Consider the following 14,904-nt stretch of genomic DNA (forward strand, 5'->3'; position numbering starts at 1 on the left):
GAATCTGAATTGAAAATAAACCAAAGTAGGTTTGAAAATTACAGTGCAGTCTTTGATTCTTCAAAACATACATGTGAAGAAGAAATTGTAGAGGCAGGTTTTCTAAGACCTGGGATAGCCTGCAAAATAATGTAGGGGTTATATAATCTGGTAATTTAGAAATTTTGCTCACAATTGTTATTATGTTGAATAGGAAAGTCTTAACTATGCATGCTTTTTTATGCCATGTGTTTAGCCTTGTATCATTACAGAGGTAAAGGAACAGCTATATGAAATCTCAGAGCATTTGGGAATTCCAGGACTTTACTAGAAAGTTTTGTTTATACTTGCCTTAGATGTAGAGTTGTTTTGAAAGTAGAAGATACTGTTGGAATTTGTATAGGCAACATTAAGCAAAATTTAGACTTAAGACACCTGGTTTCTTGATAGCCAGAGGGAATTTGGTAATTACTGGTAGTATTTCAGTTAGTAATGAGACACCATTCTTTTTTTTTGAGGATCTGATTTTGTTCCAGTGAAGTGGTTTAGACTTTAGTACTCTTCTTCATATTTTATGTAGTATTTTAGGCTTTATACAGAGAATAATTTTGTAGTAAGGGATATTTCTGGAACATTTAATGAACTGTTCATCTTGGAAATCAAGCTATTTTCTTGCTTGCATTTCAGTTATGTTCTGAATCTTCAGAAATAAAATGTAGTGTTCCATTAATTTTGAATTTATATTGAACTTTGCATAATTACTTGTGCAAAAATAGTTAAATGGATGATTAATATTATATCATTTTCTGTTACTTTATGTTATGTTTCATCTGATGTAACTTGGTAGGTTAGGGTTTCAGGGTCCTCCAGTCTTGATTATAATTGTAATTAATCTGGTAAATCTTTAAAACTTACAGTCTTTATATTCACTTACTAGTAATACCCTTGCAATAAGCAAAATAAAGTAATTTTTTTTTCTCTGAGTAACATATTCCAATTAATGGGAGAGGGGCCCCTGAAATCAGTATTTGAGGCCTTTTGGAGCACTTTTAAAAATAATCTAAGGAGAGAATTGTTGAGTATTATCTGCCTCCAGACACTTCTTTTAGTTAAGTTAGAAAATCTCAAGTGAAGAGAAGTAGTCAGCATGATAGCAGTTGAAAGATAAAATAAAACTTTTTAAGGTAATTTAAATAGCAGTTTAAATAGCAGTTTAAAGTTTTTATTTATGCAGTGGGTCATGACTAGTTATACAGAGATGTAGGAAGAGTCCTGGTTTGCTTAGTTAAAATTCAGTGTATTCGACTGTTAATTGCACCTTAGATTTATTGAAGAAAACACAACGAATCTGAAGTTATATTATGCACTGTGATGGCACAGCAATTCTACAGCTGTTGTGTTACATTTTGATCACAACTTCTGGGAGAACACATTAAAAATAAATTCCTGAAATTCACAAAAATTTTTTTCTTCTTTCCAAATAGCATAGATTGTGTAGAATCTTGTCCCTTAACCAAAGAGCAAGAATGTGCTCAGTCTTCTTTCCATTTTGCCTTTATTGAAAAGGCAGCTCATTTTATGTTTTTCTGGTGGATTCAGCAATAGCTCATCTCTGGAACTGCTAACTGGCCATCTTTGGAATTAATCCTGTTCCAAAGGTATGTTATTCATTAGGTTTTTAGTTTGGTTTCCTAATGGACTTTATACAGGTGTGAGCTGCCTATCCGTTTGCCTTGTTATAACCAGGCATATAACCACAAAAATTGAGGTTTTGTGGGTTTTGAAGCTGCTGTGGGTTTTCAATCTGTTGTCCAAATTTGGCTAAAAAAAATTGACATCTTGGAGGTACTGATTTCCTGCAATTTTTGTGAAATTGGTGCTTGCATAAAAGAGGGAGCCTTGAAAGAACATGCTTGTGTTGAAGACTCTAGTATGATGGGGCTATTGCCTATTGTTCTAGACCTGCCAGCTGACAAATTAGTATCTGCATGTTTGTTAGCCAGTCAGCCCCGTAGAGCTCAAAGTCAGTCACAGCATGTAACACTTCTTGCCCAAGCCAGAACTGGACTATATGAAAGAGCTGGAGGTGGTTTAGCACATGAGCAGAAACGGATGTTGGGTATTGGCTGCTAATCTGAATGCTGAATAACACTGATTTTTTTTCAGAGCTAGGATGGTTTTATTACTATGATATCACAGTTCCATACCTGTCCTCTGTATTCTGAAGGGCTTGTACACTTACATTTATATATTTTTGACTTTGCCAGCTCTCATGTGCAAATTAATTTTAGAAGCAACATTTGAAAATGGAATAAAATCGTAATTCGTAGGATAGGTGATTTCATATTTGAGGTTGGGTTTTTTTTTTCTTTATGGGGATAACTGCATTTGCTTTAGTTTATAAACTTAATTATGCAGTTGATACATTGTAATTATCAGGGATTACATTTACCAGTATTTTGGTTAAATGTGGGTTAAATTTCTCCTGTATCTGAGACAATAAAAGTGTTATTTATCCAGGATAAGATCAGTTCTGAGATATGAAGGAAGATGGTCTCACTACGACATGATTAAGGATCAAAATATCAGTGCAGTTTTTTTCATGTCTTACACCACCTAAGACACTTGTGGTTTTGTAGGTGCCATATCACCTTTTTCTGGCAAGTGGCTTTTACTTTCCTTCCTTGTCCCCACCCTCCTTAGAGTTGGTTCCTTTCAGTTATAATTTGGTTTAATTTATATGGCACTACTAGATGCCTATGGCACATCAGGTAAAACTCCTGCATGGCAAAACTGATCTTAGGAAATTTGGTCAGAAAAATACTGAATGCTGCCATTAGATTGTGGTTTTTTTCAGGAACTTTGTTTCTTATGATCAACAGAGCTACCAAAATGTATCAAGGTGGTGGTTTGTTTTTGTTTTTTTTAAAAAAACTAAGAGCCACTTGTGCTTACGTTATTAAAGCCAGTATGTGCAGTATATTTGTGAAGCATTTACCACTGAGTTTCAAAGAAACAAAAAAATCAGACTGAAGTTTTCTACATGCTTCTTTTAGACCTTACACACCAAAGTCTGTAATGTCTTGCTTACTGTGCTTTAAGAAGTAACGCATTTTTGTGAAATGGTGAAGTTTATTTGATTTGATGTAATTTCACCTAACATATTCAGGAATTGTTGCAGGGGGGTATGTGTGTATTGGTTTGGTTTTTGGTTTGTTTGTTTTTTTTAATCACTGCAATACAACTATCATAATGGCAAGCACAGTAAGCATTTTGTAAAGCATGTATAACCATATAAATAATTTTCAAAGAAAAAAAAGTGATTCAAACAATTTTAAAGAAAAGACTGATGAAGTTAGAACTGTATACATGTTGGATGGGAATTCATTAAAATAAGTTTGCAGAGAGTAAATTTTATCTGTCTATTAGACAGTATAATCAGAGTTGTAAATTGAGTATCTCTACAAATTATTTACTGAATATTCCTGGTTTGTATGTGCTTGATCCTGCAAAGATCTTTTTCCAGACACTTGCATGCACATAGCAACGTACAAGTTTAGCAAAGTGGGCAGAGAAAGTCCTTGCAGAAGCCTTTTATTTGTATTACTGGCAGTGTAAAACTGGATGATCTTAATCTGCTCCAGGAATTTGTCATACTTATGGAAGCAAACTCCTATTAAGATGTGATGGGGAGTGTCCAGTGATTTATTAATCACTCCATTTGTACCCACTTTGGGTTTACTCGGGTCAATTAGCACAGCTTTGTTGGAGGATAAAACTTCCTTCTGCTAGAATGATTTTTATATAAATGTTTGTTTTCACTTTATATGCTTTTTTGTTCACTTGCATGATGGGATACAGTAATTGTAATGGCTAACTGTTGTTTCTGTGTCTTTCTTCCCAGATTACTGGCAGTATTCAGACTGTCCAAGATGCAATAATACAAAAGGATCAAAGGCTTTCCAAAGCAATGGTTCACTCAGGCTCATTGCATGTCACCATGTTAGTGATGCATTTATCCAATGAAGAAGAAATCAGCATGTAGGTATTCGGTATTAAATTAAGTTTATACAAGTATTTTTGCTAGAGGAATTAATAAAAAGACAAGAAGAGGTAGCTGGTGCTTACTTTCTGCAATATACAGTAACCCTAAATTGCTAGGGTTACTGAACATTTTATTTTATATTTTATATTTTATATTAAAATATAAAATATTTTTATTAATATTTTATATTAAAATGCTAATCACAACTTATGGTACGTTATGAGCTCTGGACAAAATACATTTTTTCCCTTGTGCTTTTCTTACTGTGTGCTGAACTTGAATGCACAAATCTCATATTTGCTAAAGTAATTATTTTAAAACAGTGTTCTGATATAGGGGACACTGAACAGATTACAAGGGAATTTTCAGAATTTCATAGCTTAACAAATGTTATAAACCAAATTAGTAATTGTCACTGAAAGACTTTAAAGAAATAAACCTTAGCTCCAAGATAATGCCTCATGCAGTTAGAGGGGTTTTTAATGTCCCTAAATGAATTTATTATACTAAAAATTTAAGTACATGAAAAAAAGAGAGGTGGCTATTAGGCCTTATCAAAAATACAATTGTTATGTTGCTTCAGTGATTTAGCTGTTTGGGGTTTTTTTTTGTCATATAAAAGGTAGAAAAGTTGTGGAAAGGCTTAGGACTTGTATGGTGATGTCATGTGTCTAAAATGTTAGGTGCTATGACTTGCTTTATAAAAATGCAGTTCTTTGATTTTTTTACTGTTTATCACATGCTGTACTACTATCTGACAAGCCTACTTGAACGTACAAGTTCAATGGTTTAATACGGTGATGTTCAGACTTAAGTCAGACTATACACCTGTAACTTATGAATGTTCAGTATAATAATTTGTGTGTATAGCTGTAATTTTGACTTGAAAACATACATTGTATTTTATAGTCCTGCTTTACGTGCTTTCTCATGTTTACGTTTCTGTTCAGATGTAGTGCCCAATAGCCTGCATGTGTGAATATAGAGACATCACATATTATAATTGCAGAATTGAGATTGCAAACACTTTGGTAACTGTAACAGAGTATTATGTAAAATGCTGATAAATGGCCTACTGGTATTATATGAACATCTGTGAATCCTCCATTGCTTATGTCAATTTCGTAGTGAATTGCTAATGAATCAAAATTCTTCAGATCCTTGTAATTCTGTGAAAGAGAAGCCTCATGGTTTCATCCTCCCCCATGTGAGTTCTTTCAGGGGCCCTCTGTCATATATGTATGTATCTCTGTGTGTGTTTGTATACATATATATATCTTACTGGTTTTTCTCTGCAGTGGTAGAAGACGTGGTCTATATACTGAATTAACCTAGATCAAATGATGAGTAAGTGCAGTGAGACATTGCTTTGGTTATGGTAATATAGTTACAAAAGAACGTGTCTAGTAAGTGTGTGTTGAATCATTTTTTCCCCTAGAAGGTTTGGCTGTTAAAGTGCAGATTGTTCATAAGTAAGTGAGAATTCAAGATAGAATGTAAGAACCATTTGGTAGTCTAGGGCATGCTTCTAGAAAGTAGAAGTATTTTGGTTAAAAACCATTTAACACACCTAAAAATAATGAGATATCAGTATATGTAACTCAATTGCCCTGCTTGTTTTTCACGCTTGTTTCTTTGAATGCTGTATCTTTGATGCTTCTGTGTTCTTACCTCTCGTGTGAGGATGCAAGGCTGTCAGCATCCTTGTCTCCCAACAGTCTGATCTGAAGGGAGACAAACAGATAGCCAGGAACAGAATAGAAAGGAAACCAAAGGATACTAGATCTGGACTCTCCATGTGTCTTTTGTCTCCAGGAGTAGGCATACTGTCTTTCTCCTGCCTTGTTTGATGAGCAAATTCTGATAGCACTTGAAAATTGGTGAGAACAACCACTGACTGCGTGTGTGTTTTTCTTAAAAAGGGTTTAAAGTATGAACTTTTTAAAAAGAGAATATCAGAGCATATTTCAAAGGTGTTTGCTTCCTCAGTAATATTTTTTTAGAGTCTCAAACTATATCAAAACAAATATTCTCAAATTCAGTATCTTCTGCTACTCCTTGAGCTTCTTCTCATCTTTTACTGTCAGACTGCCACCCAAGCATGCAATTACGGAGTTCTTTTCTGCCTCTCCCAGCAGAACTCCACAGTCCAGGCACCCAGGGGCTGTGTAGTCTAGTCAGCAGCAGCTTCCCCAGAGATTCACCCCTATTCTGGCCAGATGCCTCCTATAGCTATCTAGCTTGGCTATCCCTCAGGTATTCTAGATTCTGTTTTCTATTATATGGGATTTTTTACTTTTTTTTTTTTTTTTTTCCATGACTGGTGTTTTCTATTTGATCTTTTCAGAGAACGTGAAGAGTAAAAATGTGAATTTTCCTTTCTTTGCTTCACCAATTTTTGATAGCAGGTTAACGGAAAGAAACCAAGATTCAGGCTGGCAAAAGAACCTGTGTGTAACATAGGATAAGAGTAATTCCTCAAACAAAGTGCATCTAGTCAACTGGGCATCTGAGAGTTCACACATCCTTAGGTTTGGATGCATTAAGTTACTTAGATATCTACAGTTTTTCTAGTGTGTTTGCACAATAGTGCCTCTGTCTATACAGAAATGAAATGTGTTGAATGCTATTTGAAGTCAAAATGCGTGATAAGAATGTGCTAAACATAACATTCAATTCAGCACAAAGCCCCTTGTATGGTATTTTAGTACGTAACAGCTTTCACCATGAAAATGGAAGATCTGTATTCTAGGCCGCACTTTCTAAGGGAATCCAGACCTGCAGTTCCCATGCAAGTTTTCTGACTGATTGGCTGTGGTCTAGCCTTCGTGAATGCACTTCACATCTCTTTTTGTAGGTCTATATGAAGTCAAGAATGTGAGATTTTAAAAACCATAAAGCAAACAAGCAAGAGTCATGACAGCACTCCCTTCAAGCAAAAGAGTTCTAGTCCATGCTAACTGTATGCAAGGTCATAGAATCAGGTACTAGAAATCAGGATGCCTGCCCTCACAGAAAATTACCAGACTATAGTGTCAAGTTATCCTTTCTTGTTATCTGTCAAAGACACTGTGAATCTAACCTTTTCACTATAAATATGAGAGCTGAAAGGATTTGGTTTAGCTTTTTTTGCAAGATCACTTTTTCTAACAAGTAATCAAAATGAACAATTCAGAAATTTCTAAAAACAAAATGACATCAATTTTAAGTGCTGTTATAATGTAAATACTATTATATAGAAAAAAACCAGGCACTGCTTCTGTAATCCTAGTTTGTATTCACTTTGTATGTGCTGCTTAATTCTTTTTTTTTTATTTCTTTTCTCTACGTTAAAGCAAAATGCTTGTAAACTTTTTGGTTATCCTTGTGGGTTAATTGCACTGTGTAACTACTATTTGGCATCATGAATACTATTTGGTATAGAATAGCAAGAAAATGCCACTGTTGGTTTTTGCTGTGTACTTCAGTGGAAATGTTTGCCCTTGTGTATTATTCCTACAAAGCAATTGTCAGATGTGGTAAAGTGATTTATATGAACATATTGAATATGCTAGAGAGAGGTGACAACTATTTTTCTAAATATTTTAGTGTTTACAAGATTATATGTAAAAGAAAAAGTAGAACTAAATCTTCAGTGTCAGTGTGAAACTGAAAACACACTGCACTGTTTGATTTGATCTCTTATAGACCCTATTAGGTAGAGTTGAACTGGTCAGTGAGTTCTACAGCACACCTTACAGTATGGAAATATAAATCTTTGTTCAGCTGGGGAACAGAGCTTTCCGTGACACTCTTTCTACCAGTTCTCAGATGCAAAAAATCCAGAGGTGGGGTTTAGGTATATGCATGATTCACTACTTCAAAGCCCACTGCATCTTTGACACAGTGTATTTGGAATATCTGTACTTGTTTTGGAACAATTTTCAGGTTCATGTCAGTAAATAAATCTACACACAATTCCCTGTAAGTAATCTGACAAGTATAATCAGTATTAGATGGTGGTTTTGAAAGGTTGTGAAGTATAGCACATATGGAAGACAAAGGAACATGCTGGTCTAATGGTGATAAAAGGGTAGGTAAGTGGTAGAGACTGTGCTGAAAGAAAAATGCCTTTCCCAAAGAAAGAATAATGGCATTGTTGTTTAAAGTGGTTATATAGGAGCTAAAGTACTTCTAGGGTGTACATTAAAGCCCTATAAGAAAGTATGGGAGAGGACTATTATCAATGAAGGGTATTTTGTCATGTAATCAACGTCTTTCTTAACCTGACCTAGGCTTCAATTAAATGCATAGATCTCATCAAGAGTCCATTTTGTTAAACACAGTGGAAACGTGTGTAGAATTTTCTGTAATTGTAGAGGCTTAAAGAATATAATTTAGCCTAGGTTAGAAATCACAGTGATGGCTTTCATCCAGCTAGGACAGATAAAGTAAAATAAACTCTCTTGGGTGTTCTTAACCTGTTACTGCCATCTAGCGTTTGCAGAGTTAGCATTGGTTTAGTGAAAAGTTTAAATTCAGTTTTGTTGAATAGTGCTTAAAACTATAAACATGTGAGAGATCTTTTAGAAGACACTAAGGATATTTATATTTCTGTTTAGCACGTGAATCAATTCAAGCGCAGGTCAAAAGAAATACATTTCATGTAATAGTACATACGCATAATATGGCTAATTAAAATTATTAAAAGATTACCAGGCTTGATCCATGCTTGTTACATGTAGATTATGTGTGCATGCTACTTAACTCTTAAATAAAGTAAGCACCAATTTAGATAGTGCTTTTAATAACAGTTCTCAGTGAGCTTAATAGTAATTTCCATATCGTTATAATTTATATATATATAATGTCACTAACCTCTGTTTATAATATTCAGTAACAATCTTTAGTAACTTTGAATGCAGCAGAATATTAGTGTGTTCAGTTGAGCTATCAGAAGATTAAAAAAAATAATTATTTTAAGAATGGAAAACCAAAAGCTTCCAAGTAAGCATCTTCTTTAAAGGGGATGCACAAAGTTACAGAGACACTGTCATCTTAATATCTAGTCATCCTGCAGGCTTAAATAAATTCTTGTGAGTAGTTACACCTGCTGCTAGGTCTGCCTTATTATTTCTGTGGTTTTACAGCAAGGTGTATGAACCAGTTTACCTTTACAAAATTGTAGTAATAATACTATCTGCATTGATTAGGAAGTAGTGCAAAATTACCTCAGTAAATAATAAATTTAGATACTAATAAAACTTTGATATTTTTGGATATAAAGAATAATAGCAATGTAAAAATTATTAATATATGTCACTTTCACATAGATACTTTATTTCCTCTTGACAGAGCAGTTGGGGCTCTTTCAGACAGCAAGGATTTTGTAGAAGATCTCCTGAAAGGAAAAACCGTGGATTTGTCTTTTCAAGGAATTGATCACTTCAAAAATGAAGTTGGATTTGTGAAGTTGGCAGAAAATGATCATACAACTTTACTTACAGAAATAGCAGGTACAACTTGTCAATCTAGTTTAAGTGCTTTAAAGACTTTTTGACAACCTAGATGAGAATGGAGCACAAAGATAAGTTGGTGCTAATTTAGTCAATGTTAGTTTACTTTTAACAACTTCAAAGGCTACATAATGAATTTCCCAGCATAGTTCAAAAGGGTATTAATGAATGACAGACAGTACTGTTCTCAGATATCTTTGTATTTAGTCTATGTAAAAAATGAAGTGCAGGTTTGTAGATGGATATAAAGACTCCATTCTATGTTGTTTTGGTCCAGGTACTGTCTGCTGTTTCTCAGCTGATATTTATACCCCTTTCAATTTGTGTATTCAAACTTACTGACTTTAAGAACTGTATCTTTGATGCAAAGTTACGTAGTTCTGTCATTTGTGTTCATGCTGAGTAGAGCACTGAAAGGCAGTGATGTTCCTTCCTCATGCATGGTCTGGGGAGACTTTTAATTTTTCTGTTTCCTGTATGTTATATGTATCAGTCTTAAATCTCAGTGAATTAACTCTTAACATTCCACTCCCACATGTGTAAGTGCATACATACATACGTACATATATATATATATATATAGGTGTATATATAGGTATATTTATCTGTACTTTATACATACAGTTGCATATATGTATTAAGTCTGGAGTTTCTCTGCACCCATGGAGGATAAGGGGAATTCAGGAGAAGGACATGACTCATCTGCCAGAATAATGGAATTTGAATCTACGCTGCTTTAGCCTGAATTTTTATTATTTTTTTTGAGCAGTGTAAGCACGTCTCTGGCTTGTTCAGTGTTGTCTTCCCTTAGCAATTAGGAAGTTACTGAAAGATGTGGCAGGTACATGCTATTATACATGTGTACATGTATGTTCAGTTCCAGAGCGAAACTCTCAGTCCTATCTTAACAGTGGAGCTAAGGCCACTTCCTTTGCCAGTCAGATAAAATGCACCCAAAGATACAGTTCAAGTCAGTAGGAATATATAAATCAAAAGGAGTATAAATACTAGCTGAGAAACAGCAGTCAGTGCCTAAACCAAAACAAGGTAGAGGGAGTTTTTATCTGTCTTATGAGTCTATACTTAAACTATGTTGTTTACAGATATTAAATAAAAATTCTCAGAGAACAGTACTGTCTGTAATTCATTGGTGTCCTTTAAAACTATCTCAGCAATTCCAACTATTCCTTGGAAAGATTCTTTAAAAGACTTTTTGAGTATTGATGAATTATCTTTTGTGCTCTGAGGAATCTGAGGTCACACCATTTTTTAATAGTGCAATAACCCATATAGGACATTTTGCCGAGCAGTGAAGACTGCTTCTGTCACGCTACCTCTTTGCATTCCAGTATAGAGAAAAAATGGAAGAAGTCTTTATTAATACAGTGCTTTCTCTAGCACTTTCGTTAGTTTAATTTCTGAAGTACCTTTAGAAAATATTTAGTATTTTTTAACTTACATTCTAAAGAAAGGTTGAGTAGAAGACTGAGCTTTTCAGCTTACCCAATTGCTTATGCTGTTATTTGGCAATGCTTTATTATTTTAAACAGTGCTCAATGCAGAAGTATTTCTAATATCCAGTATGGTAGAAATTGAACAGTAATTATAGTTCCAGAGAGGCTTTGGTTGTCAAATAATCCCATAATTATTTCAAAGACCGCATCTACCAAGTATTTCTTCAGTCCTTTGGACAATATGCTTCCTCATTCTTGTCTCTTGAGTTTGTCTTTAGATTTCTTTTAAAGGTGACAGAATATTGTATGTATGCTATTTTACAAACTGAGAATAAACTCTTGTAAAAGGAGATTGATGGTTTCTGTTAGTGACAGTAACTTTTGATTTTGAGAAGTTTATAGTTAAGAACTCCAAAATAACTGAAGTTGCTAGACATGAAGAGCCAAGTATGTTTTAACTATAGGAAATAAAGAAGTTTGGTGTGAGTAATTTTCTACACATCTTAGACTAGTGAACCAGGTTTTGATCAGAATTAGATGAGCAGAGATGAGATCAGATTTTGACCTTTGTTTTTCAGTTTGACAGTCCTTCGTAGTAGACAAACTCATAATACAGGCACATTTAGCAAACAAGCAAAACTATGTTTTCTTTATAAAGCATAACTACTGACACTCACCGGTGAGCATTCCTTGCTTATGTTAGAACTACGACTGTATGTTACTATTTTCACTTACCACTGCTGCTTAGTAAAAAAATTTCCTATTTCAGTGTTTGGTTTTGCCAACCCAATGCATCATTTCTTGGCCTTACGCCTGTGGTTCAGTCTCTATAGACTTACACAGCGATGATTGTTTTGTTAGGATTTAGTTCAGAAACAGGGTAGGGAGCTGAATATAACCGGAGGAAAATGGTGAAATAACTGAAGATGTTTAATGGGTTTGACTTCAGGATATACTATTTTACCATATCCTAGTGACTGTCATAATTGTAACTTCTCAGTTGCTGCTAATTTCAGAGTATCTTTTTGTGCCTTAAGTGCTATATTATTTCATAACAAGAAACCTATAATTCATGAAAGCAAATTCAATTTTTGTATTGATGCTTGTGCCAGAAATAAAGATTTTAAGTCTGTAATTATGCAACACTGAAAATTATACAAGTTTATTTCAAAAATTAGCTTAGTTACATATTAAACTAGTGGAAAGGCCAGGTATGAGTAGGAAGAAAATGAGTACATTAAATGGTTTCTATGTATGTCTTCATTAGATTAAATTGCAAAGAAAGTAAGAAAGTAATCTGTTAAAACCAGAGAATTTCTTATTATACAGATGACCTTCAGGGCAGTGCAATTTAGAATACAAAATTAATATTAAACAAAAAAATCCATGTGAGCTCTTCAGAACTGATGAGGTAAACAAGAGAGCTGATAGGATTTTCCCCCCTCCCCAAAGTGTATTACATGTATAATTCCTTTAACAGAAGAGTACATTTACAGGGTTAATTGCAACACAGTTTAGTCTGCATAGAGTTTTTACAAAACATTAGCAGACAGTCCCGTAAGGGCCAAACTTCCTACTAAAGGTGTTGCATTTTAGGGAGAAGACCATGTAGTACTTTCTGGGCTGCATTTGACACAATGTAAAGAACCATATTAGCAGAAAAGTGAGTTTATTTTCTGTAATACATTTCATATATTAATTCAGAACAGGCAGTATGTCAAAATTATGTCTTGTATTCCTGCTCTGTGGATAGTATCCTGAATATGCAATTTTAGAGAGACAGCTGCAAGAGAAAATACTAGAAACTCTTTTCTGCTGGGCTGCTGTTGTCAGGATCTGTGTGAAAATTTCTATCAGCTCTTCCTGTATACTGCTGTGAGGTTATATATGTTTGACAGAAATTAAGTGTCACAAGTTTGCCTGTCATACAACTAGTCTCCCTGGAAAACTGCTGTTTTAAAGCTGAAACTTGCAGAAAGAAAAAAAATGTACAGTATTGCCTTCAGAATGTTAATCATTCTGTTGTCCATTGAACAGTAGATATCACTTCTGTAGCTGGTCTGATTTTTTTTTTTTAGAAGATCTAAGTTTATGACAGAATTACTGTTTTGCTGCTTCAAGATTGTTTGGTTTCTGCTATGCTGTAAGGTGAATTTTGACTTCATGTGTTACATTCCGCATGAATGTTGAAGGAGAAATACTGATGACACAAGCAATAGGAAATATATGAAATTAAATTAGCTTCTTGTAAGAGCCCATTTAGTTCTGCAAATTATATGGGAATTTGTTTGATATCAAAAGCATCTGAATGTGGTACAGTATTATAATGGTCAGTGCACGTCTGCTAAGACCAATATAAATGTAAGTTTGCCAGAGACAGAAGTTCAGGAAAAGCAGAGCTAATATGGATCTTCATTTTGTTGCAATTTGTTAGTTATTTCCTAATAATCCATTACAAAACACGAGCATCATATAATTATGTACAAGGAATAGTGCTAAACTGTTATGACAGAAGTTAGAGGAGTTTTTTAATCACTTTTTGTCCAAGTCTTTTTAGAAATCCTGAGCTGAAAGTGACATAGACACTCACAGTGATTTTTAAAAAACTCTTCATTTCTTGTGCTTTGCTACACCACAGAATATTTTAAGTATATATAATAAATTAATAATTTCAGTTAATTCTGAAAAGGTAATGAATTATTTGACTTCGATTTTAATTTTGATGTTTACATTACAAATACTGATAGAAGTAGATAAGTGAATCCTGATTTTTAGCTGCAGGATTTGCAGATTTTGGTTTTATGGTCTGACCATGAGGGGGAGCTTGTATTTCATGAACAAAAAAGTTAGTCTTCCGTTTATGCAGATAACTATTTCATTTGCTTTTGGTCCTTTGTTTTTAAGAAATGTTGATTTGTTGGGGTAAATATTTTAATGCAGTTAGGACTGCACTAGAAAGACATGTAGTACACCTAACTAGTCATTTCCTTTAATTTCATATAAATGACATTTAGTCTAATATCACTAAATTGATTTTCCTAACAGTCTGTACTAGAGAGAGAGAAATGGAAAGCGAGTCATACTGCTCATCTTCTTCTCTAGGTTATGGCCTTACTTAAGTGTAAGCTGGCATTGCCACCATAACAAAGCAGTCCAGCCCCTTTTGTTGTGCTGGGGATTTGTGCAGCCACATGGTGAAGTCAGCTGTGGTTAAATTAACATATTTACCTTTTCCAGCTAATTTTTAACCTATTTAGTTTGCCAGTGTAGTTTATAGGTACACGACAGCACAAAAGATAAGGAGCAGTGGCAGGCATGGGTCTGGGGAGGAACAGTTTTGGCAAGGGTAATGGTTTATGAGCTTCTTTAAAGATTATGAAACCACACATTTAGAATCTATTTTAGGGTGAGTTGCATTGCCCTGACTTCAGAGAGCCTAGGGAAATAGTTTAATTCAATTAATTTAGTTCACTTTAGTTCCAGATGGCTGAAGCTAAGATAAATTAATTTTGCCTCTTGTCAGTTATTCTTGGGTCGTTTCACATGATGGAAAAACCTGAGAACTCAAAACTGCTGTATTTTGCTAATAAAACAACTGATTTGTACAAAGTGAACAAAAAAGCTGCTAGTTCAAATCCATAACAGTTGCACTGAAAATGTACTGCTCTAATGTTTGATTTTCTTCTAGTCCATGTGCCATTAGTTAGTTACAGTTCCTACTAATGCGTGTAGCATGATTTTGCTGGCCTGTACAGAAACTTGTGCACAGCAAGAAGAGAAATGTGTTCCGAAGCTGAAAGTGTCAATGTTCTGCTATATTGTGTGATGAATATAACCAGCAGAAAAAAATTCTTTAGTTGATTTCATTATAAGAGCCAAGACATCTATATGCTGATAGTACTTACTTTCCTGAAGGACTGATTCCAATAGA

General features: G+C 34.3%; 1 protein-coding gene across 2 annotated transcripts in view; it reads left to right on the forward strand.

Annotated features, from left to right (window-relative positions):
• AKAP7 (A-kinase anchoring protein 7) overlaps nt 1-14,904 on the forward strand; it is an 88,359-nt gene that overhangs the window by 5,446 nt on the left and 68,009 nt on the right. For both annotated transcript variants that reach the window (XM_037391950.1, XM_037391949.1), the window contains exons 4-5: nt 3,884-4,020; nt 9,359-9,519. In XM_037391950.1, coding sequence (XP_037247847.1) covers nt 3,884-4,020; nt 9,359-9,519 — 298 coding nt within the window. The remainder of the gene's footprint in view (nt 1-3,883; nt 4,021-9,358; nt 9,520-14,904) is intronic.

Source organism: Falco rusticolus, chromosome 6 (genome assembly GCF_015220075.1).
Source record: "Falco rusticolus isolate bFalRus1 chromosome 6, bFalRus1.pri, whole genome shotgun sequence".
In the NCBI taxonomy this organism is placed as follows: domain Eukaryota; kingdom Metazoa; phylum Chordata; class Aves; order Falconiformes; family Falconidae; genus Falco; species Falco rusticolus.